Genomic DNA, 25,519 nt, shown 5'->3' on the forward strand with positions numbered 1-25,519 from the left:
GCCGCCCCGTTCTCCTTCTGCCTTCAATCTTTCCCAGCATCGGGGTCTTTTCCAATGAGTCATCTCTTCACATCAGGTGGCCAAAGTAATGGAGATTCAGCTTTAGCATCAGTCCTTCCATGACACTGTAATTATGAAAGTAAATATCACAGTGCTTTATTTTTCCTTCTACCAATATTCTTAGAATACTATACGCTTTTACATTTTTTGGCAGTAGTAGAATTTATTAAGTAATTTTGGAATTCTTGTTCACATTTCAAAATAAAGTGGACCTGCAGGAGTCTTTGAGTCACTTCTTGTGTGTGCAGATGATTGAATGCCAGGATTTGAAAAGTCATTAACGCAGTTTCAGGAAATTAGCCATTTCCTAGTGTCAACAGTGGATTGTGTATTTTAGCTGTTTGACTCATTGCTCCAGTGGGCAGCCTGCTTTCTTGTGAACTATAATCATTAGCCTTCTCCACAACGTGTTTTCAGAACAAGTGCCTCCTCCCTGACTTCCCACATAGTAATCACTTTATAGTCCAGACATCTAACACCTTAAATTGGTCTACCGCAGACATCACACTTCAGCAAAGCATTGCCTGGAACTAACACAAAACTGGTTACATATATTCTTTAGAAACATTGTTTCCTTTCTCTCTTACTCTGGATTTTGTGCAGGTATACCTAAATTTGGACAAAAGCTTTGTTCTGAGAAACTCTCATTTTAAAGGATTTCAAGGTAGCTCCTTTTAAAGCAATGAATGTATATATAAAATTGTCATCCTGTATTTATTTATTTTGAAGGTCCAGATTTTCCCCCAGTAGATTTGCACAGAGGAATTTGACTATTATTTGGTTAGCAAATGCATTTTCTCTGGAAAGGGCACTTTTAAGTAGCATCAACATATATGTACTACCATGTGTAGGGTGAATGGTTGATGAGAGGTTGCTGTATAGCACAGGGAGTCCACCTTGGCGCTCCTACCTGCGTGGGATGGGGTAGGGGTGCTCAGGAGGGAGGGGATATATATATATATAGTTATGGCTGATTCACATTGTTGTACGGCAGAAACCAGCACAGTATGGTAAAAATTAAAAAACAAAAAACAAAGCAGTACATAGAGTGCACGGATTTGGACTCACTGCAGTTATCAAACTTACAGTATAATCATTTTCAGTATATAAATGTATCAAATCAACACATTGCACACCTTAAACTTCCACAGTGTTATATGTCAATTATATCTCAATAAAACTGGGGGGAAAACTATGTCTTCTATGCAGTAAATACAATAAAACAGATACATTTCAAGATGGGCTATTGTGCATATATATTATAAGTGAGTTGAAAATGATTAGAGTCTCTTAACTTTTTTCTTAAGTCAGAGTAGAAATATCAGCACTAGGAAACAGGAATGATAATGTCTATTTATTGTGTGACTACTATTTTACAGATGAGAAGACTGAGTCTTGGAGTGGTTAATAACTTGCATAAAGTTTTCAAAAGTGGGTTGCAGAGTTAGAATTTAGAACTGGGATTTTCCTCAGCATTCTAATAAAACTCTAAGCAGGAGTTATTGTTCTTGGCTACTGGAAAAATCTGTGCTGGGATTGTTTTTATGGTGGAACAGACTACCCCAGCTAAAATGACACCCCCTGCTGAGACAAAGCTGCCTTTATGGGCAGCAAATTCACAAATAATGTATTAAAAAAACAAACACTAACATTTCTAAGTTTAGAAAAAACTTTTAAAGGGCCCATTTCAGCAGTCAACCATCCTTAGCGTTATTTTTTTGCAGTGGGTGGCAAATTCTCAGCTATATGGATGGGTATATGCTTCTGTGCCTGGTTTATGAAACATGCCAAATACACCAGTCCTGTCAATACCTCCTCTGTGTAAATGTCATCATCTACACAAATAACAACTTCTCATGCCAGCTTAAGGAGATTGTAAGGATGGTGTTCTTTTAGCAAGCAGAAGGCAAACTTCTGGGGTGTTTGGTTTTTGTTTTTAGCTGATGTGGTTTTCATTGCCTCCTATGGCACGAGCACCAGGCGACGTTTGCAGCCCCCAATTCCTTGACCATATGAATCAGGCTGGATTTCATCATTGTTCAAACAGCCCTTCTAGGCATGGGCTTCAGTTGAGGACATCCTTATTCAACAGTGTTGATGTTGGAACTGGAAAGTCATTTTACTAATGCAGGTTTCTGCTTTATTGTGTTGAAATCTTAGACAAATTGATCATCTGTAATTTAAGATATGGGCAGGATTTAGCTCTTGCAATAGGCTGAGTCTCTTTTTCTTTCAAATCTATATATAAAAGAGAGAATGGAATGAAACTTCAGTTGCACAAGTAGTATGGGTTTAATATAAAGATAGTACAGAACCAGAAGAACTGGGGCTGGATATCACATAATTTTCATTGCCATTTACTTTCTAGCACTTAATCCAGTCAAAATACTTCCCTTTACAACATTGCTGCCTTCCGAATTACTCAGATGCTTAACTGTATTCTGCATCTACATTAATGCAATAAGGCACAGAGCATATGCATCAGATTCTGTGCAAATGAGAAGAACTCATTCCAGGAGGCCGTTATGGAATTGATGACGTAAGACACCCCACATCATCTCATTCAGGCTACTCCGGGTTTTCCTTTCCAGGGTTCAGCGGACTCCTACACAAGCAGGCCGTCTGACTCCGATGTCTCTTTGGAAGAGGATCGGGAAGCGATTCGGCAGGAGAGGGAGCAGCAGGCGGCCATCCAGCTTGAGAGAGCAAAGGTGACGTTCTTGCCCCTCTTGGGTTCCAAAGTGGCATGTTGCTCAGCAGGTATCAGCTGCTCTTCCCCTGCCTCACATTTCTCTGGAATAATCGCTTTAAGATTGTCCCGATAAGGCACCAGATTGCCAGGCCCTCGTCTGTTCACCCCTGATAGTAACACTCTCAGGGAGTGGTATCCTGAGACCTGGACCCTTTCAGTTTCCTTCTGCATTTGGTTGGGTGGTGAAAACTCTTGGTCATCTTCGATCTTGGTGATTGTGGACCATACCCAGCTTGCCCTTCCGGGAGTTGGCAGAGAGCCTCTGAAGGGACCAGCTTGCCCGCCCCGTTCTCCATGACAGTAGCCTTCATCACTGGCTGCAGGCGCACAGCTGGTCTCTGCACTGTTGATGTCTCTATCCTTCCCCCCTGGTTTCAGTCTCCCACCTCAAGTTCCTTCCCTGTTCAGAACTTTGAGCAACGATTAGCATTTCAGCAAAATCGAGCAATAAAAGGCTTTGCTTTTATTGAATTATTGATTATTGAATGATTGTTGAATAAGCTTTCAGATTATTGAATATCTGAAAGAGACCTTCAGATATTCCAGAGGAAGAAGACCCCATCAGTTCAGTTCATTCAGTCACTCAGTCATGTCCGACTCTTTGCGACCCCATGAATTGCAGCATGTCAGGCCTCCCTATAGGAGGCAACAAAGAACAAATTGCATTTTTGAATGCTAGAACTGAATGAGTCACTAGAGATCTCCCGTGCTATGTCTTTCAGACATTTTTTTTTAAGCACAGACCCTTTTTTTGAAATGAAATTTTATTCACAGTAATGGACATAACAGATTGCTGGTCAGCCTCTCCTCTTTGCCCTTCATGATAGACTCCTAAGGCATATTGATCCAGTCTTTCCAAGTTTTAGGAGGAAAAAAAAAAAGGAAGCTCAAATAAAGTGAACTCCTTCCCTTTTCTATTTTGACAGTAAAATATTTAAAAGAGTGGGAAGAGGAGTGTGAGGCAGGCTCAGGAAGTGTCTTCCTTTGCTTTGACACCTGTGATATCTGTGCCAGGTGGTGGAAGCGGGTTGGAGGCAGTGCGGTATCAGCGGGACCCAAATTCAGGTCCTGCTTCGACCCTCTTGCTCCCCAGGTGTGTTCCCAGCTTGAAGAAATGAGCCCATAGCAGAGCAGCCTGCCAGTGGTACAGAATTCGCCTGCCAGTGCAGGAGACCCAAGCCCGGTCTCTGGAGCTGGGAACTGCAATCCACTCCAGTATTCTTGCCTGGAGAATTCCATGGACAGAGGAGCCTGGTGGGCTGCAGTCCATGGGTTCACGACACGACTGAGAGACTAAGCACCTCTAGAATAGAGCAGCCCAGGATTGCAGGAACCTGGTGTGTTCTCGCATGGCTAATTCCTGTTTTAGTTTTCTCTCAGGGTCTATCCTGTGGCTGCTGTGGTCACCCGGATGTCAGCAGCAGTGCTGTCAGTTGAAGCTGGAGGTTGGCTGAGCCTCTGCCAAGCTGCAGCTGCCCAGGAGCACTTTGCTGCAGGGGAATTTGTCTAAAAAGAGTTTCAGAAGCAGTTTTGTTAGCTAGGGAGAAGGTGACGTGATGTGTAAACGGCTCCGCCCTCCCTGTCTGCCCCGGCCGGGCCGGCCTTTTTTTTCCCTGCCGGGACAAGATATTCTGTTGAGTGGGATCCTGCAGGTTTTCAGATCTGAGGCTATTTCAACAATATTTATTTTACCCCTCCACCTCTTTTTCCTTAAAGACCCAGCATACATTTCCTGTACCCCAAGATGTGGGTATCTGTTATCATTTAAAATAATAAACATGGGAATTCCTTGGTGGTTCAGGAGTCAGGACTCCATCCTCTCACTGCTGAGGGCCCAGGTTCAATCCCTGGTTGGGGAGCTGGGATCCCTCAGGCCTCATGGTGCAGCCAAAGAGAGGTAAAAAGAGTAAAAGGACGCTCATACTTCAGAAAATAAAATAACCAACTCAAGTTTTATGACTAAAGGACAAAGCAGACTGCCCCTTCTGCCTTCCCTCCCCAAGACTCTGGGGCACAATTCTTTGGAATGTTGGAAAGTATGACAGGAGGGGAACAGGGTTGAGTGAGTAGGACAGAATCCTTTTCAGAGTCCTTTCTGCAGATTTCTTAGTGCTGCCTGGAAATGCGAAACCCAATTGAGATCCCTCTTTGGAAAGCGATTTCTCTTACTGCCTGGTACTCTCCGTGATCTGATTCTACATTTCAGTTAGAAAAACCCTCCTCGTCTTCCTCCCTTCATCCTTCTTCTATGGTTCTGTTCCTAGTCTAAACCCGTAGCATTTGCTGTAAAGACGAATGTGAGCTACTGTGGTGCCTTGGACGAGGATGTGCCTGTTCCAAGCACGGCCATCTCCTTTGACGCGAAGGATTTTCTACACATAAAAGAGGTAAATGTAGGATGCATGCCTTAACCTGCCACACAATCAAGGGCAGGAATCAGCTCTGAGCCAAACTAAACGGAGAGGAGCCCTGAGGAGCTGCCAGTGTTTTGCCTCATTTAATTGGAAAGGCTTCCAAATCCATCCCTTCTCACTGAGATTTAGAAGACTGAGGTTGTTGCTTGCATTATCACGCATTTAAAATAAAACTAGCTGTTGGAGAGACAGTGGATTGGAGTGGGAGAAGTCTGGAATCAGGGAGACCATTAGAGCTGTTCTAGATGAGGGATAATGGGATTGAGCCATCCTGGTGCTACTGAGATGGAGAAAACTATTTCTCTCCACATTTGAGGTATACTGTGGGAATTCAATGAAGAGTGCTGGTGATGGACCTTGTGTAGGAGCTAAGATTGAGGGAGACATCAAAGATGATCAAGGAAATCAAGGTTTATGAATTGAGCAGCTGGGATGGATATGACTAGGGTGGGGTGAGGACAGATGGGAAGGGAATTTGGGAGTGGACATATCAAAGGAGAAATGAAGTCGGAAGTTAGATGTGAGAATCTGGAGCTCAAAGGAAGGGGTTGGGCCAAAGATATACATTTGGATCGTTAGTTTATCCAGGTGGCATGTAAAGCTGTGGTAATGAATGAAGTCATCTAAAGACAGAGGGGAAGGAGGAGAGAAGGCAGCCCTGGATCAAATCCAAAGGAATTCCATCCTGCAAAGGTGGGGTGCATGAAAAGACTCAGCAAATAAAGAAGCTGAAAAGGAGAAGCCTGAGATATGGGAGGAGAACTAGGGCAGAGCAATTCATGGACATCAACAGAGAAGAGTGTGTTCAAAAGGAGGAAGCAACCAGCTGCAGCCAATGTTGTGACATGTCACCTAAGGTGAGGAGAAAGGAATGGACGTTGGGTTGGCAACACAGTGGTCAGCAGCGTGGACGTCACTGGGACCATTGTCTGGAGTTTTGGAGATGAAAGCTGGATGCAGTGTGATGAGGAGAGAAGGGGAGTTAGGAAGTATATTTAGCAAGCACAGACCATGCTTCCAAGGGAGTTGACACTGACCAGGCAGTAGACTGAAGAGGGTATGAAGTCAAAAGAGGCTTTCTTTCAAGATGGGAGCTATCAGAATATGTGTCCATGCCTATTAACAGAGAGAAAAGGAGAGAGATTGATGGGAAAGGTGGGAAGTTTTTGGTAGTCAGGAAGCCTGGGATCCAGACCCCAAGTGATGGGGCAGACCTTTGATAGGAAGGGGAACACTTAGTCATTATAACAGATAGGGGAAAAGATGAGTTTAGGTACTCATAGCTTTAGTTATGAGAAACTGAGGAAACATCGAGTTGACCTCTTCTGCTTTTTTGATCATGTATAACATGAGGATATTCATATTTGCCCAAAAGACAAGGACTCTCAACCCAAAACATGTGCCCTAACACCTGAGTGGTTAGGTTGACTTTGTGTCATCATTCTCATCAAAAACGACCAAACCATATTCATTAGTTGCTCATTCCCATTGTTTCCAAGGAGAAGCAACACTTGAAACAGTAAAAGAAGTCCTCAGATATTCCAAGCATACTACTCACACCTGCATCCCCACCTTGATGCATTTTATTGTTTTTCCTCCATTTCATCAATCATCTCCATTTGTCCTGTTGGTTGCTTTTTTGATCTATATGCTCCTCGACCAGTGACTTTCCCTTGCCTGGCAGTTTGATGTATGATGTTGAGCTGGTAATCCTATATGGATTAGAGCCACTTGTTTTCAGATTTTGAGATCTCAAATAAGGAAACATCTTAGGAAGAGAAAGTGCTCATCATTTTCAGGAAAGCAAAATGAGAAGAATTGGAATAGCACTAACGTGACCTTGCCAGGAAGCTGGCATGTACTCCCAGAACATCAACGCACGTGAACATATTTCTATAATCGAGTTGTAGCCTTTCCTCTCATCCATAACCTCGAAGGCCATTTGGTATGCTCTATTTTCTGTACTTTATCAGTAATGAAAAGCTTAAAAGTAGAGAAAAGCTACAGCAGTCCTTATCACATACACCAAATGACCAGTGATTTAAGCCCTTGAATGTACAATGTAACTTTCCTCTAAGTGGCTCAAAGGACTTTCATTAACATTGAGTCAGATTTTCACTGTGCTTTAGCTATTTCCTAGAAGAAAGTAAATGGCACCCCACTCCAGTATTCTTGCCTGGAAAATCCCATGGACAGAGGAGCCTGGAAGGCTGCAGTCCATGGGGTTGCTAAGAGTCTGACACGACCGAGCGACTTCCCTTTCACTTTTCGCTTTCACGCATTGGAGAAGGAAATGGCAACCCACCCAGTGTTCTTGCCTGGAGAATCCCAGGGACGGGGGAGCCTGGTGGGCTGCCGTCTATGGGGTCGCACAGAGTCGGACACGACTGAAGCGACTTAGCAGCAGCAGCAGCAGAAGAAAGTAAAACATCTTGGGAAGTTACATCAACTATTTCAGGAACCCCTTTAAGATCATTTGGGTAGCAGTTAGTAAGTTAGTGTTCCGGTGGGTTAATTTGATTTCAGGAGGTAACTTAAGCTGTGGGAAACTATGACTCACTGTCTGTTTTGTCCCCACCACAGTAAAACTTAAATTCCAAATCCATGCACCAAACATTCTAACGGGGTCCCATTGCCTTTTGTTAATTCCAAAATAAATAGACCTGTTATTTCAGGAGTGTTATCCTTAAATAAAAGATGGAAAGATGGGAGAAATTGAGGCCTAGACTGTTCAAGATTTTATATTAGGTTGACTCACATTTCTTCAGTGCCGGCTCAGACTGCTTGCCATGTGTGCTTTGTGTAGGAGCTGTGTGCAAAACAAAGGCCAAATCTCTAACTCATATCTTTTTGCTTTTGAGTATATAACTGTTACTCAGAATTACTCAGAGCCACCCGAAATTTCGTGCTTTGATGATTCAGTGGAAATATCCATTTCTCCTTCCCAGCATGTCAATGTCATATACAAATTCTACTGTCCTGTGAGCTAAGCAAAATATACCATATAGAGTTACGCTTTGAAAAAATGAGATGCTTCCTGGATCAAAGAGAGAGAGAGTTACCTTGTCCGACATTAATAAAGACAATAAAGGAAGTTTTTGGAATTATCTCTGGAGGATGTAAACAGTAGGACTAATGTCTGTTTTCTGGAAATCACCTAGCTGAAACCTTCCCTTGAGGCAGGTAGCTTGGATTAAACATGCCTTCTGCCCTAAGATTTGTTAACTACAAACTGGTACTTGCCATGGGTACTTTACTGACTGAGCCGCCAGGGAAGCCCAGAAGAGTCGGACACGACTTAGCGACTGAACAACAACAGCAACACGGGCGCTTGCCATCTGCCTCTGTCCGGATTAAGTCATGTGCTGCTGCAGCTGCTGATTTTCAACACCCTCTGAAAGTGGAGAGCAGAAACGAGGCACTCTGTGCTCTGGGAAAAACTGCCATAACTGGTCTTCAGATAGTTAAGTATTTTTCAGGAGCCAATTTTATGAGCCCCATTCTTATATCTCCTCATATTTAGAAAAGCACTAAATTCCTTCTTAATGATGACTGCTCCTTATGACTAGCAGAAAGCTTCTGTTTGTGCTTGATTGAATGTATTCTTTCTGACCTTCCTCCACTGCCTCTTGGAGCAGTTTCTCAGAACTATCTGAAATGCTGTCTCCTGGGCTATAGTCCTCATTTTGCCCCCAAATAAAACTTAACTTGCAGCTGTCATATTGTGCATTTTTTTTAAAAGTCAGCAAACTCAGCAAATCTGTCATTACAAATGCAGTTGTGCTGGCCCATCAAATAGGACCATGTTCACCCCATATTGACTGAAGCCTTTGTGTGGGTTTGTTTTCCAAAGTTACATGTCTTGGAACTTTATTTAAATGGAAATTCCTTCATTCCTATTGGATTTCAGGTCACTTGGAGATTACTTCAAAAATTCCACTTATGTAAAATATGCTTAGTCTTTGTGAGAGTAGGCTTATTTTTCTTCAGGTAATAAGATGGACCTTGATTTGCAAATCTGTATTTGGAAGATTATATTGTTTTTCCCCAGAGAGAGTAAAATACAGATACTACGGTGGAATTTTTACCTCAAAGCTTTTGATAAATAACAGACTGTTCAGTGTATTTCATCTTAGACTTGTCTGCCTTGTCTTCCAGAGTTCTAATTACAGTGGTGCATTTTTATCCTTATAAAATCTATTCCCGAAGATGTGGCAAGAGCTTCTTGACAAGGACCAAAGGAATCCGAACATTAAGACCTGACTTTAGCCCAGGGATTAGCAAACGGTGTCCCATGGGCTGAAACCCAGCCTGCTGTCTTTCAGAAAGAAAAGGTTTCTTGAAGCACAGCCGTGCTTACGTGTTTACATACTGTCTGTGGCTGCTTCCACACTACAGCAGAAGGTTACAGTGGTTGCATCAGAGTCCATATGGCCTGCAGACCCTCAAGTATTAATTATCTTGGCTTTTGGACTAGAAAGCTTGCTTTATTCTTTGGACACCACCCCCCAGATATATATAATATGGTATAATATACTATAAATAGTGTTTGTATATATAACATGGTACAGTATAATGTTATATAACATAGTGCCTCCTCTTTTGGCCCCCTGAAATGAATAAATGTGAAGATAAGTGAATTGATAGCATCGTTGTTTCTGTGTTCCAGAAATATAACAATGATTGGTGGATAGGAAGGCTGGTGAAAGAAGGCTGTGAGATTGGCTTCATCCCAAGTCCGCTGAGATTGGAGAACATACGGATTCAGCAGGAACAGAAAAGGGGCCGTTTTCACGGAGGGTGAGGCTCCTTCTTTTCTCCACATTTTGTTTGCAGGGAGCAGGGAAATTAGGCGATGTTTTCAAGTTTCCTTATTAAGTTAAACTCGTATGCTTTTGAAGTAAAAGCTATTTTTCTATGTGCAGGGCGTTTCTGAAATTGACACAAGGGGGTTTCAGGTAGTTCATGCCCCCTGTTGTGTACTGAACGAAGCCGGACGCTCCTGAAATCAGCATGAATTCCACAGTGGAGACTGTTTTCTGTGACCTCAACAAACCCTCTCGGGAACCTGAGCTTCCCTCTGTGAGAGTTGTGTAGGGCATCCTTTTACAGTAGTGTAAGTGGGGGCCTGGTCTGACCTGGCATCGTAGCTCTTCTTGGTTATCTTTCAAAGAAGCTCTTTCAAGTGAGTACAGAATGCCGTAGTACATGCAATACCATCCCAGGACTAGTAGCAGCTTCTCCAGGGTTTTCTGTGGCCACTGCTTGGTAATAAAGGGAAGACTCTGTCCAGCTTCAGATGAATTAACCTCTAGTGAACAATGAAGTATCCACAAAGATCAGAGTGCAGGTGTTTAAAGGCCCAGGGATACAAGCAAAGCCTGAGAGGACAAATCAACATCATATTAAGCCTGCGTGTATTGTGAGCCCACACTGAAGCACTGATTTGCTATGTGTTACTGGTTTTTGCAAGTCCTAAAATAGAATGAGTTCTTTCTCTTAACTCTCAACCTCCTTTTTCTATTAGATCCTTTTCTGTTTCAAAAATGCCTCTGTTCTTCAGGAGCCCTTTTGCCTTTGTCATAATGGGAAGTTCTTAAACAGTGATAGGAGATCACAATAGTACAGTGTGAGCCCCACTTTTAATTATCGACCTTTGTTAGGATATAACATGCCTGTGGTGTTATTAATGATTCATCCCTCTTATTACTTCTCTAGACTTTTTGTCTCTCTTGCTGCTCCATGTGAAAGCCTATCTTCCTTTGCAATTGCTCTTTTTTTCTTACCAGACCCTTTCCTTCACTTTTCCACTGAATCACTCCTTCATCTGCTTCAGATCTGTGTTAAATATCATCTTTTCAATGATCCAGTTCCTGCCACCATATCTAAAGTTGAATCCGTTTCTCTCCCCTTGCTTGTCTCTCTCCCATCTCAGTTTTCTTTATTGCACTTACTATCAAACATACTACATTTTTACCTATTCATCTGACTGAAACTGATACCACTAGAATTTGTCTGTATAAGGGAAGGAATTCTGTTTCCCCTCACTGTTGTATCCTTAGTTCCTGTAACAGTGAATACGCTTCTGCTCATTCTGAGCTGTGTTTGACATCCAGCCAGTGCATTGGTGGTCAGTGTTGGTTAAGCAGACGGTTCACAAGAACACTCCTCTTAGTGATTCATTGGCCTCATTTCTGCATTGAATAATTAGGAAGGAGACTTTCACAAAGTATTTCCAGATCTTAGTTAGTTTCCCACTTTCTCTGAGAAAGGAGGTCAAAGAAAACATTTGGGCAGATCCTTGAAGCTCTACTCTAAGAGCAGGACTTGGTGTGTTTTGAATTATTTAGTAGGATTAAGGCCAAAGAAAGCTTTGTACTCTCAAGTTCGATTTTCAAGGAATCTGGGGAATGAGTCCTAAGTTCCTTTTCTGTATCTTAGGAAATCTAGTGGAAATTCTTCTTCAAGTCTCGGAGAAATGGTATCAGGGACATTTCGAGCAACTCCCACATCAACAGGTGAGGGGTTTAGTTAGACTTTTTTTTTTTTTTAATGGAATGTATTTCTTTCTTAATCTTTGAAAATACATGCAAATATTTTTTTACTAATTTGGAAGCAATTTAAAGATTTTTATACTTACTATTTCATTGCTTATTTGCTTTTCTCTAGTAATTTAATTTGATTTAAAGGGTACTTGTGTTACTAGAAATTCAGATCATTGTAACAATGACAGAGATTACATGTTTTGATATGGCTCATGATTTTGTACAATCTTATTTGCCCTCTATTGTATAAATCATTCAGAAGCAAGTTCACTATTCCACCCGAGAACCCAGCACACTTTAAGATGGTGAGGGCCAATTATATGAGTTTTAAAAGCATTCTAAAGAAAATGCCAAGTTCCAGTCTTCATGTAAAACTTCAGGGTGGGTTGGTACAACCTGAGCTGTGGAGGTGGGGAGGGTTGAAGCAGAGAATGAGGTTTGGCCCAAAGGGGCTCATTTCTGTTTGAAAAGCAGACAACTGAGCCCTGAATTTAATGGTTATGAAGGGACAGTGATGGCCCAATCAGAAGTTGTTGTACATTTAGAAATTGTGGAGGTGTTCAAGCAAGAATTTTTCTTCCACCACGTTCCCTGGCTCATTTCATTCTGCCCCAGAACGGATGCTGCATTAATGTATCTGGGGTCATCAATTCAGAATGACAGATCCAATGTCTATCCTGGCATACCATAACTGCAGGAAACTGGGTTGGTTCCAGAGCAGATCTGAGTATCAGAGTCCTTGTATGTGAACCCTGATCTCCAGGGCTCTGAACCAAAGTCTTGTTCTTTAGGTTGTCCGCAAATGGACAGGACTGCATGGGTGGCCACAAAGCCAGAGATATTGAGTATATTTTGCCTCATTCCCATTTGCTGAACATTTAAGTCATTGCAGCTGTTCACTATTACACACAAGAAAGAACAGGGACAACTGATTATAAACTTACTTGAAATTAAAAGCAGTGCACTAGGAAAAATATGTCAGTATTCTGGAAAGTGAGCAGAAAGCCTTAAGAACACAAAAAGAACTGCAAATTCTTCTGCTAGTTTACCAAAATTACACATCCAAAAATAACTAGTGAGTGCAGTGATGGTCATTATTATACAAATTATTGTTCTAAGTCCCTTTTTATCAAATTTGATTTGTCCAAGTTGCTCTCAGCCACACCACTTGCTGTGTCCAGCACAGGAACAACCCATGGCCTGTGGCTGGCCCAGCCAATGTTATGAAATCTAGCCCCCCCGCCCATTGTGAAATCAGGGTATGAGGTCATTTGTTCAGGGAGGAAATTGTCTGTTTTTGCATTTGTCTTCCCAATTGGCCCAACCAGAATAAAATAATAGAGTAGTACTCTGCAGAGTGGGTGACTGGAAAATGACGAGAATGACAGGGACAAATTGGCATATTCTTCCATTTTTTAAAATCGTGTGCTGACAATGACAGAGATTACATATTTTGATATGGCTCTCATTGTTGTCTTTTAGCAAAACAGAAGCAAAAAGTGGTAAGTCATGTTTCCTTTTTAAATCTCCTGTGAAGGTTTCTATCCATAAATGCCTGTAATGCTCCATTTCAGTGACCCAAATGGCTATAAAATGAGGGAGGCGTCTCCTTGGTGGGACCCGTGGTTATCATTTCTCATTTGGCCGGAGGATTGTGAATGTTGTGGCTGTGGAGGAGGGCTGCTGACCCTCACACTTTGTTATGTGTGTCCAATCGTCTCTTTCAGACGGAGCACATCCCCCCCTACGACGTGGTGCCATCCATGCGTCCGGTGGTGCTGGTGGGGCCATCGCTGAAGGGTTATGAGGTACCGATATCAGTCTGTTACCCATTAGTTCTTGATCAAGAATCTAGGAGACAGCCACTGGGAGCTTCCTCCACTAGGGCCCTCAGCTTGTGAAGACAGGAGGTGCTTTGTGGGGTTCACGTGGCCCTTTGCTATTTCCTCCCTCTCTGGCCCTCTTCTCATCTTTCATGTATTACAGTGTTTAGAAATAGCTCCCTCAAAATAGTTATAATGGGAAGTTCTGGTCAAAGGTTTGCTCTGCTTTCAAGTCAAAGAAAAGGATTTTATCTGTCTCAACGGTTCCTGTTGCTGTTAGAAAAAATAGCAAATGAATGGCACAAGGGAACATAAAAGCAAACTGCCAGCAAACCTCACCTCAGAGCACCAACCAGTCTCGCTTTGCTGGGTGCTCAAGACGATGGCATATTCCACCAAACATTTCCCTGCTTCTTTATTTTAAAGGACGTAAAAAAGGGAAAAAACTCCATTAAAAATATCATTGAACTCCTTCAGAGATGAACTAAGCAATGTAAGGAGGAAGAGAGCACTTAGATGTACTGCATTTCAGATGTTGCCATTTTGACTTTATGCCAGCATGGATAAGAATAAACGGGTAGGACATTATCTGAAGGTGGGCCACCTCCATGGCACCCTTCCCACTGAATCAGCACAAATCTGGCACATAGTCAGCTTTCAGTGCACATTTGTTGACTGAATTAATCAATCTCTTTGACGCAGGTTTAAGAATCCCATCTCCTTCTCCCACTTCCCCTTTCACTCCCTCCCCTCCCCTCCCCCTCTCAATGGGGACTGTCTGAGGAAGAGCAGAAAGGGGTCTACAGAAGTCCAGCCCTGGATGTGGAGAATGTGTCCACCAACTTGCTCGGACTAGCAGGAGGCCGGGCCTGGGGCTGGCCCAAGGAGCTCTAGTTGCTCCTCACTACAGGCAGGCACCACTCAGGTATGGCATGGACAGGCCGTACCTGTGCACAGAGCCAGCTTATCCTGGTCTCCTGGTGGCCATTCAACCCCTAAAAAAGAGATGAGGGTCTGTCTTGGGTCTAGTGAACACCGCTGGTTCACCCCTCAGCACCCTGGAGGAGAACAAATGGGGGAAACTGAGTAAGCGCAAGTAGGTTAAGTGTGAAAAACTCCATTCATGGTAGTTTGCCCTGTCCTGCCCCCAGCAGACAAATAGCTGTGATAAGGTCTTTGGTTGGAGCACCCTTCTTTGCAGCTCTCTCACTCTTGATCTCTCTCTCTCTGCTGTTGTTTGCCTCATTCTTTTTCTCTCACCTCTGCAAAGGTCACAGACATGATGCAGAAAGCCCTCTTTGATTTCCTGAAGCACAGGTTTGATGGGAGGTGAGACATACAGATGCTTTTCCATTTTTATTTTCCTTTAACCACCGTGAATGATAAATTGATTTGTAGGTCTATGTCTTCTGCGATTGCAGATGTTGTCTAATTAAAAGTTAAGTCAGTGTTCAAGGGAGAACACAATGAAAGTGCTCTGAAAATATGAAGTTAGGATGTATAGCATTGAATCTCTTAAAGTAAAAGGACCTTGATAAGGAAAATAATCCATTTGTTTTATTTACATGTATGCGTTAGTCTTTATTTTCTCACTTGTAATTGAATTCATACCAAACATGTTTATGAGAAAATGATGAAAAATATAGAATGTTTCTGACAATATGGTGCATCGCTGGTCACGTTGGGTAGAATCATTTGGGAACTGTGTGTGTGCATGCATATATGCCTGTGTATCATATGAAGATATAAAGTACTAAATTTCCTTAAAAGAAGAGCGCAAGAAATGTTTCCATCATGGTGGTGGTGGTTTAATTGCTAAGTTGTGTTCTACTCTTGCAATCCCATAGACTGCAGCTCACCAGGCTCCTCTGTCCATAGTATTTTCCAGGCAAGAATACTGGAGTGGGTTACCATTTCCTTCTCCAGGGCATCTTCCTGACCCAGGGATCGAACCTGGGTTCGCATTGCAGGCAGATTCTTTACTGACTGAGCCACCAAGGAATCCTGTTTTCATCATAAGCCTCCCAAAGTGACTATTTTGAAGGGAATAGTAATTCTTTGAATATTCAGTTCTGGGTTTGTTTTACTAGAAATTACCTTGCTATTTTATTGTTTTCTTTTCTATGTATCTTATCCCACTATGACCCATATCAACATGGCACAGTCTTTAACCAATGGAAAATTTTATCATTTCAGTTTTGTGAAAAATATCTGGAAGGAGCTTCTGTATTTTGCAGAGAAATGTTAAAAAGTCCACACCAACTCAATACTAAGAACTAAGCTCTTTCACAATGCAGAATGTATTCCGTGTAAAAATAACCACATGAAATCAATACCTGAAGATTTATTAGAAATGAAGAAAACTTAGCGCTGATGGATAAGTATGGATAAATGCATCCAGCTTACTAAATTTTTAAGTATTTAAAGATATTTTTAAAAATTTCCACATAGGTTTTAAAAAATATGATATTTTAAGAAAAAAAGCAAACATGATACTGATTTAAGTACAAATTGTATATATTTGTTTAAAAGAAAAACCTTCTGGGTAATTGTGTTTAAAGTATTTGTTAGTTTCTGGGACTATATATAATAGAAAGAAAATAAGCTGGGATGTTAGTTCCAATAGTTGATGTTTTAGTTCAAGAAAGCAGAAAGCTTCAGTGCCATTATGTGAATTGCTAAGTACCTCAGTACAGACTTCAGTTTCAGTTCAGTTGCTCACTTGGGTCCGACTCTTTGCAAGCCCATGGACTGCAGCATGCCAGGCTTCCCTGTCCATTACCAACTCGCAGATCTTGCTCAAACTCATGTCCATTGAGTTGGTGATGCCATCCAACCATCTCATCCTCTGTCATCCCCTTCACCTCCTACCTTCAATCTTTCTTAGCATCATGGTCTTTTCCAATTAGTCAGTTTTTTGCATTAGGTGGCCAAAGTATTGGAGCTTCATCTTCAGCATCAGTCCTTCCAATGAATATTCAGGACTGATTTCCTTTAGGATTGCCTGGCTGGATCTCCTTGCTGTCCAAGGGACTCTCAAGAGTCTTCTCCAACACCACAGTTCAAAGCATTAGTTCTTCGGCGCTCAGCCTTCTTTATGGTTGGACTCTCACAGTCATTCATGACTACTGGAAAAACCATAGCTTTGACTAGACAGACCTTTGCTGGCAAAGTAATGTCTCTGCTTTTTAATGTGCTGTCTAGGTTGGTCATAGCTTTTCTTCCAAGGAGCAAGTGTCTTTTAATTTCATGCTTCAGTCACCATCTGCAGTGATTTTAGAGCTCAAGAAAATAAAGCTTGTTACTGTTTCCACTATTTCCCCATCTATATGCCATGAAATTATGGAACCAGATGCCATGATCTTAGTTGTCTGAATGTTGAGTTTTAAGCCAACTTTTTCACTCTCCTCTTTCACTTTCATCAGGAGGCTCTTTAGATCCCTTTCACTTTCTGCCATAAGAATGGTGTCATCTGCCTATCTGAGGTTATTGATATTTCTCCCAGCAATCTTAATTCCAGCTTGTGCTTCATCCAGCCCAGCATTTCTCATGATGTACTGTGCATATAAATTAAATAAGCAAGGTGACAATATACAGCCTTGACATATTCATTTCCCAATTTTCAACCAGTCCATTGTTCCATGTCTGGTCCTAACTGTTGCTTCTTGACTTGCATACAGATTTCTCAGGAGACAGATTTCTCAGGTCAGGTGGTCTGGTATTCCCATCTCTTTCAGAATCTTCCACAGTTTATTGTGATCCACACAGTCAAAGACTTTAGTGTAGTCAGTAAAGCAGACATAGATGTTTTTCTGGAACTCTTTTGCTTTTTTCAATGATCCAACGGATGTTGGCAATTTGATCTCTGGTTCCTCTGCCTTTTCTAAATCCAGCTTCAAAATCTGGAAGTTCTTGGTTCACATACTGTTGAAGCCTCACTTGGAGAATTTTGAGAATTACTTTGCTAGTGTGTGAGATGAGTGCAATTGTTTGGTAGTTTGAGCATTCTTTGGCATTGCCTTTCTTTTGGATTGGAATGAAAACTGACCTTTTCTAATCCTGTGGCCACTGTTGAGTTTTCCAAATTTGCTAGCATTTTGAGTGCAGGACTTTCACAGCATCATCTTTTACGATTTTTAATAGCTCAGCTGGAATCCCATCATCTCCACCAGCTTTGTTTGTAGTGATGCTTCCTAAGGCCCACTTGACTTTGCATTCCAGGATGTCTGACTCTAGGTGAGTGATCACACCTTTGTGGTTATCTGGATCATGGAGATCTTTTCTGTATAGTTCTTTCTGTATTCTAGCCACCTCTTCTTAATATCTTATGCTTCTGTTAGGCCCATACCATTTCTGTCCTTTATTGTGCCCATCTTTGCATGAAATATTACCTTGGTATCTCTGACTTTCTTGAAGAGATTTCTAGTCTTTCCCATCTATTGTTTTCCTTTATCTCTTTGCATTGATCACTGAGGAAGGTTTTCTTATCTGTCTTTGCTATTTTTTGGAACTATGCATTCAAGTGGATATACTTTCCTTCTCTTTTTTGCCTTTTGCTTCTCTTCTTTTCTCAGCTCTGTAAGCCCTCCTCAGACAACCATTTTGCCTTTTTGCATTTCTTTTTCTTGGGGATGGTCTTGATCATCACCTCCTGTACAATGTCACGAACCTCCATCCATAGTTCTTCAGGCACTCTGTCTATCAGATCTAATCCCTTGAATCTATTTGTCACTTCCACTATATAATTATAAGGGATTTGATTTAGCAGTCTAGTGGTTTTCCCTACTTTCTTCAATTTACGCCTGAATTTCGCAATAAGGAGTTCATGATTTGAGCCACAGTCAGCTCCCTGTCTTATTTTTGCTGACTGTATAGAGCTTCTCCATCTTTGGATACAAAGAATATAATCAATTTGATTTCAGTATTGATCATCTGAGGATGTCCATGTATAGAGTCATCTCTTGTGTTGTTGAAAACGAGATGGTGGAATAGAAGGACATGTGCTCATCTTCCCCAGTGAGAATTGCAAAATTTCAACTTACTGCTGAACAATCATTGACAGATTGTTATCTGTCTCACCAAAAAAGACCCCCCCAAAATAGATACCCCACATCCAAGGGCAAAGGAGAAGCCCTAACAAGATGGTAGGAGGGGTGAAATACATTTAGAATAAAACCCCATACCCGCCAGAGATGCTCAGAGGGTTCAAACAAAACTTTATGTGCACCAGGACCCAGAGTCCCCAGAAAGACTGAGCCAGACCTGCCTTTGAGTGTCTGAGTGTCTCCTATGGAGGCATGGGTCAGCAGTGGCCTGCCGCAGCAACAGAGGCTCTGGGTGTAGCTACCTGGGACACACAGTGTATGGCATAAGCCCTCTTGGAGGAGGTTGCCATTAGCCCCACTATAAAGCTGCTGAGCAGACGACCCACAAACTTTAGAACAATATATCAAAGAAATTCTCATACTGTTAAGAAAGAAAGTTCTAGGACCCACGACAGATTTCCCAACCTGGGGATCCAGCAAAGAGACTGAGAACCCCCAGGGAATTTGACTTTGGGGGCCAGTGGGATTTGATTACAGAACTCCCACAAGAATGGGGAAACAGACTCTTGGAGGGCACAAACAAACCTTGTGTGCACCAGGAGCCAGGAGAAAGGAGCTTTGTCCCCACAAGAGACTGAGACAGACTTGGCTGTGAGTGTCCAGGAGCCTCCAGCAGAGGCGTGGGTTGACAGTGGCCTGTTGTGGGGTCAGGGGCACTGAATACAACAGTGAGTGCATAAGTCCCTTTGAAGGAGGTTGCCATTATGGTCATTACCCCTACCATAGTTTGGCCTCAGACCAAATAACAGGGAGGTAACACAGCCCCACCCATCAACAGAAAAGTGGATTAAAGGTTTACTGAGCAGGGCCCTGACCATCAGAACAAGACCCAGTTTCCCCCACAGTCAGTCTCTCCCATCAGGAAGCTTCCATAAGGCTTTTATCCTTCTCCATCAGAGGGCAGACAGAATGAAAACCACAATCACAGAAAACTAACCACACTGGTCACATGGATCACAGCCTTGGCTAATTCAATGAAACTATGAGCCATGCCATGTAGGGCCACCCAAGACAGATGGGTCATAATGGAGAGTTCTGACAAAACGTGGTCCACTGGAGAAGGGAATGGCAAACCACTTCAGTGTTCTTGCCTTGAGAACCCCATGAATAGTATGAAAAGGCAAAAAAGTATGACACTGAAAGATGAACTCCCCAGGTTGGTAAGTGCCCAATATGCTACTGGAAAAGAGTGGAGAAATAACTCCAGAAACAATGAAGAGATGGAGCCAAAGCAAAAACAATGCCCAGTTGTGGATATAACTGGTGATGAAAGTGAAGTCCGATGCTGTAAAGAAATGAACCTGGAATGTTAGGTCCATGAATCAAGGAAAATTGGAAGTGGTCAAACAGGAGATGGCAAGAGTGAACATTGACATTTTAGGAATCAGTGAACTAAAATGGACAGGAATGGGCAAATTTAATTCAGATGACCATTATATCTACTACTGTGGACAAGAATCCCTTAGAAGAAATGTAGTAGCCCTCATAGTCAACAGAAGAGTCTGAAATGCAGTACTTGGGTGCAATCTCAAAAATGACAGAATGATCTCTGTTCGTTTCCAAGGCAAAGCATTCAATATCACAATAATCCAAGTCTACGCTCCAAACACTAATGCCGAAGAAGCTGAAGTTGAATGGTTCTATGATGACCTTCTAGAACGAACACCAAAAAAAGATGTCCTTTTCATCATAGGAGACTGGAATGCAAACGTAGGAAGTCAAGAGATACCTGGAGTTAACAGGCAGATTTGGCCTTGGAGTACACAATGAAGCAGGGCAAAGGCTAACATGTTTTGCCAAAAGAATGCACTGGTCAGAGTACAGGCTAGATTGCCTTGATAAATAGAGCCCAAAATGTATAATGAATCAAACTCAGTGGAAACTTATTGTTGCTCATTGCACAGTCTGAGGCAGGTGTTCCTCAGCTGGAAGGTGGGTAGGATGGAGAAGGGAAGGATGGGAAAGAAAGTTTGTCCTGTGCATCATTTGGGACCGCTGGCCTGGGGTTGATCTCTACAATCAGCTGTAGGGAGAGGAGTGAACCAGCTTCTCTAGTTCACATCATTCTCACATTTCATTGGCTAGAACTTAGACATGTGGCCACACCTTCTTGCAAAGGAGGCTAGGAATTACAGTCTAGCTATGTGCCCAGGAGGAAGACAAAATGGATTTTATTGAACAAATAGCAGTCTGCCATATTTATCTAGTGGACACGAGGGCTTAATAAGAAAGCCATAGATGTATCCTATTCTCTCTCTCTTTTTAAACAAAATAGACAAAGAATGAAGTAATTTCAAAGAAAACAAGTGAAAAGTACTGAATACTAGACTATTGGAGTTGGAAGGAAATGTAAAAAGTCCTTATATTCTAATCTCTTAAGTCAAACAACAGGTAGATGGATACCCTGCTTCTGTTTGTAACTTTTGAGTACCGGGAATCTACTTCTTAAAAAAGGCATTGCAAATAAACAGCTGAACTGTGGCTTTTTAACTTAATGTTGGTTTTGATCCTTGCCTCTGATGACAGGGGCCATGACCCTTACCTTCATGCAGCTCTCCCTGGGTTGTTAATAGTTGATATGCCTGGCTCAGTCAAGCAGGCTTCCTTCAGCTGTGCTTGGAGTCACATGGCTTTAACCTGTGGGCCTTTATTTAAGGAAGTCCTGAGCAGTGCTTCATCCTGTGGCCCCACAAGAGCTCTTGAGCTGAACAAATGCCATCCCACATGCAGTCTAAGTTTCTGTTTGTTTTGGTCCCCATATAACATTCGTATAAACAGCAGTGTTAGTAAAGTTTTGCACAGTAGGACCTTATGGAAAAGAAGGAAGTAATTATTGTAATTTAGCAAAGAGAAAGTGACTGACTTAATTACTGACTTCAAGAATGAAGAATCTGAGGTTCTTCCTCAATCTTCAGACATAGAGAGAGGAAGTGCATTTAATTGTAACAGCAGAGATTTATCAGCTTGAGTTACCTGATTCATCAAGCATACACTATTGAAGATGATTTTAATAGAAATAGAACTAAAATTCCAATGCCAAGTGGTCCAGGGTGTCTGATGGCACAGCAGAGGGTGTAGAGATGTGAGGAGGAATACAGCAGCAGCAGAAGATATGTGTGTAGAGAGACTCTGCCCGAGAGAGATCTGATGTATGGCAGAGTTTGAGAAAGCTAGATAATAAAGGTGGGAGTAGGAGAGAGGGCTTGCTTTCAAATTAGCAGAGGCCACTGCAGCAGAAAAACAATAATACATTCACTGGTGTTTATGGAAACTTTGATTAGGAAAAAGAAATGTGCTTGTAGTTTCACTGTGACTCTGACATGTCTGCTGTGTGGGGAATATCCTTACATTTTGAGCCATGACAATCTGCTGCATTGTGTTCCACCAATTAATAAAAGGAAAAACAACAAATAGTCTTTAATTGAAACCAGCCAAGAGAACAATTACACAGCGGGCTTTTGCATAGCAATACAGCATAAACAATATGTTCTAATGGAAACCTCCTCCATGTTTCACTGGCTATGAATGCAGTAGGTTAGACAAAATAGGATAATTTCTTTTTCAGAAAGAGCCAAAAGAGAAAAAGAAACTGCCTAAAAGTCTTTCTTCTTCAGTACTATTTTTCAGATCTTGGTTAAAAAATAATTCAACAAATTGAATTAAACATCAACAGTGTCTCCTACAGAATCATTTACTTACTCTTTTATGATACCTTAGAAATGATTTGAATCAGTTTAAAGCTACTTATTTTACAATTGTATTGTCATTCATTGCTTGATGGATTCATTGCTTAATAAATTCAAGGCTTAACTAGAATGTATGTAAGAAAGAATGAAAAGCACAATACTGAATACTTCCTCAGGGAACCCCTGTACATGTGGCTATCCATGACAGTTCCTATGCACAGGTCATGAACTAAGTGAATGAGTCTAACGAGCTGGTACAATGCACCAGCCTGGCAGGGGCACAGTGCATGCACAATGGCAAGGAGCTTTTCTCTCTTCATTTCACACCACAAACATTCATCAGGGATCATCCTTTCAGATGAGGTTTGTTCAGTTGGTTGAATCTACCATTCACAGGCTGAACAGCAAGCAGTCAAACCAATTGCAATGTGTTGACCTATGCTAATCATTTCAAATCCCAACAAAGTTGTAACTTTAGGCTTTTTGACAACTGAATCAGATCAGCTCTATAGCAGTTATAGGACACTTTGTAACCAACATGATTATGGCCCCAAATCCTAAATGAACATACAAATAGGATCTGAAGCAACTAGCCAAGGCATGCTTTAAAAAAAGGTTTTAGGAAGAATTTGAAGAAAGGAGGCTAAAAATATAATTGAGGGAGACTCAAAGAAATAGTATTTATTTATGAAAGGAAATGGCAACAGCTGATGCTATCACAAAGCAGCCAAGACATGGAAGAATGAAAACAACTTGTAGGCAACAAATGGAAAAGAACAATACAGTGCCTTCTGTTTCATAATCAATAGCACCCTCTTATCAGCTCCTCCTACTCTCTATTCAAATGCAGACTCATCCGTGGACACTCAAGCACTCGAGATAATTTGAATTATTCAAATATGAATATTTAAATTAACAGATTTTGATTGTAACATGTCTGACCTTATTCTCCCACCCTCCAAGTATATGTAAGTTTCATGGACTCTGGCAATGGGAGAGTTCATGCTATAACTATGAATGAGTATTTAAGAAAACACTTTTAGATATTGCCTCATTTGTTCCTAGTGATTGTCTTGTGAGATAGTCTGGCAGAACTATCATCCTGATGCTCAAAAAAATGGCATGATTTGTCCATGGTCACGAAGCCAGCAGGAAGATCCAGCCAGAGGAAGATCAGAGAGACTCCCCAGGTCCATGAATGCCTTCTCTTCCTTTCCTTCTCTTGACAGTGTGCTCTCTGATCTTTGGAATGTTTTTCCTTTGTGAAGAATAAGAGTTTTTTTTTTGTTTTTTTTTTAACTAATATACTAACAGGGTTGCATATTGGATGTGGTAAGGATAGAGTATAAAAGGATCCTTAGCTTTCCATTATCAACCTGGAAATACTAATTATTTTTGAATGAATGTGTCTCACCTGAGAGTAACGTCTTTCCATAGATAAGTAACAGAAAACTAAAACTCATAGCACTGATGGAGTGCAGAAATTATGAAGGATTCCAAATCAGAAGTAAGTAACAACTAGGATTCAGATTTACCAGATTTATATATATCCAGTCTGCTGGGGAACTGAACATCCTTTATCCCTCACGAGTAATTACTGACACTGTGTCACAGAGAAGTATCCAAGGGAACTTCTTAGAGATGTATACCAAAGATACATGGAAGTATTAAAAGTCACTAGAAGATATGAAGGTATATCAAGAAAAGAAGTAGAAAGAGTATTAGTTTAAGTAAAAAAAAAGTATATAAACTAGGTAGCATTTAATAATGAATGTAATTACTTTACTGGGGAGCCTTTTAAACAACAAAAAGTTTGGATTTGGTGTCTGATTTTGATAATAGTAAGCATCTTTGCATAGAAAATAGAAACTCCTGCTTTGTCTTATTGGAGGGTTTCTGGAGCTGTGTCTGTCTTCTCCTAAGCTCTTTCCTACATATGTATTTTTATTAAGAAATAACATATTAACAAATTAGCTAACAAATTAGTGAAGGACAGGGAAGCCAGGTGTGCTGCAGTCCATGGGGTCACAAAGAGTCAGACACAATTTAGCGACCACCAACAACAAATTGGTATTTTACTGACCAATAAAAGAAGAAAAAGAATCTTTTATTGTCCACACCTTTTTTGTGTTCAGAACACATGAAGAAGTTTTCATTTCCTGTTTTTTGTTTGTGTGTTATTATTCTGTCTCTTGGTAAAAACTTTATATATATTTGAAAATGGCTTTATAAAAGTGTGTTAGAACCCAGAAAATATAAGAGTACACATCTGCTGATAATCCCTCCAACTTTTAGGAACCAGGGTCACTACTTGGCTAGTATAAAACTAGATTTGATTTTCACCTAAGCAGAACAGAATCTTTGGATCCTCTATCCTCTAAAAATGAATATTCTAGAAGGCTGAATTCTGCCCCTAGAACTTGATAGTATTTTTCTAATCCGCGACTCCATTCTTAAAACTGCAAACAAACAAAGACGCCAGAAACACAAAAATAAACAAGCAAATCCTATTCTGTAGGTAAAATGATCTCTGACCACAACGACTACCTATGAGATTTCATGCCTCAAGTGCGGCAGCCAGCTGAGTAATAGAGACTCAAATATGGGCTCCATGGACTTTAACCTGACTTAGAAAGTGGCCATCACTCTGTGTGGCCCAGATCTGCTCTTGATGGTTTGGCTGGTATCTGGAGATTTGGGGTTGCTAGAGAAGGAAGCTGAAACTGTAAGAGAATTATGAGTCTGGTGACTAAGTGCTGGTCTAGAGCTTGGGAGCCTGTGCTTTAGACCTTCTTAGACACTAGGGATCCATGTGGAACTTCCTCCTCATGTCTCACTTTTTTTCTTGATAAAATGAAGTTGTACAGACCAGTATTTTCCAGTATCTTTTAGCAGTTGAACAAGTGCTTACAATGAAATCACAGGTAAGGCCTCAACAGAAATGCAGAGGCACTTATTTGGTATTAAGCATGGGAAAGATGGGCCCTGCTGGCCAGCTCGGCCCCTATTCGATGTTCTCAGTGACCTGAGATATTTCACAAAATTCTTGGTTTCCACAGAATACAGTCTGAAGATGCCTCAAATAATTTATTAGGGCCTGAAAAATTCTAAGGAATTAAAATTCTTTAAACTTC

General features: G+C 41.4%; 1 protein-coding gene across 5 annotated transcripts in view; it reads left to right on the forward strand.

Moving 5' to 3' along the window:
• CACNB4 (calcium voltage-gated channel auxiliary subunit beta 4) overlaps nt 1-25,519 on the forward strand; it is a 276,509-nt gene that overhangs the window by 214,396 nt on the left and 36,594 nt on the right. For 4 of the 5 annotated variants that reach the window (XM_027560709.1, XM_027560713.1, XM_027560720.1 and 1 more), the window contains 7 exons: nt 2,652-2,771; nt 5,077-5,199; nt 9,896-10,026; nt 11,668-11,744; nt 13,254-13,273; nt 13,499-13,579; nt 14,865-14,923. In XM_027560709.1, the coding sequence (XP_027416510.1) occupies nt 2,652-2,771; nt 5,077-5,199; nt 9,896-10,026; nt 11,668-11,744; nt 13,254-13,273; nt 13,499-13,579; nt 14,865-14,923 (611 nt within the window). Of the gene's footprint in view, nt 1-2,651; nt 2,772-5,076; nt 5,200-9,895; nt 10,027-11,667; nt 11,745-13,253; nt 13,274-13,498; nt 13,580-14,864; nt 14,924-25,519 lie in introns of those variants that run through there. The other variant, XM_027560736.1, reaches the window with a different exon arrangement.

The sequence above is a fragment of the Bos indicus x Bos taurus genome, chromosome 2 (assembly GCF_003369695.1).
Source record: "Bos indicus x Bos taurus breed Angus x Brahman F1 hybrid chromosome 2, Bos_hybrid_MaternalHap_v2.0, whole genome shotgun sequence".
NCBI lineage: Eukaryota > Metazoa > Chordata > Mammalia > Artiodactyla > Bovidae > Bos > Bos indicus x Bos taurus.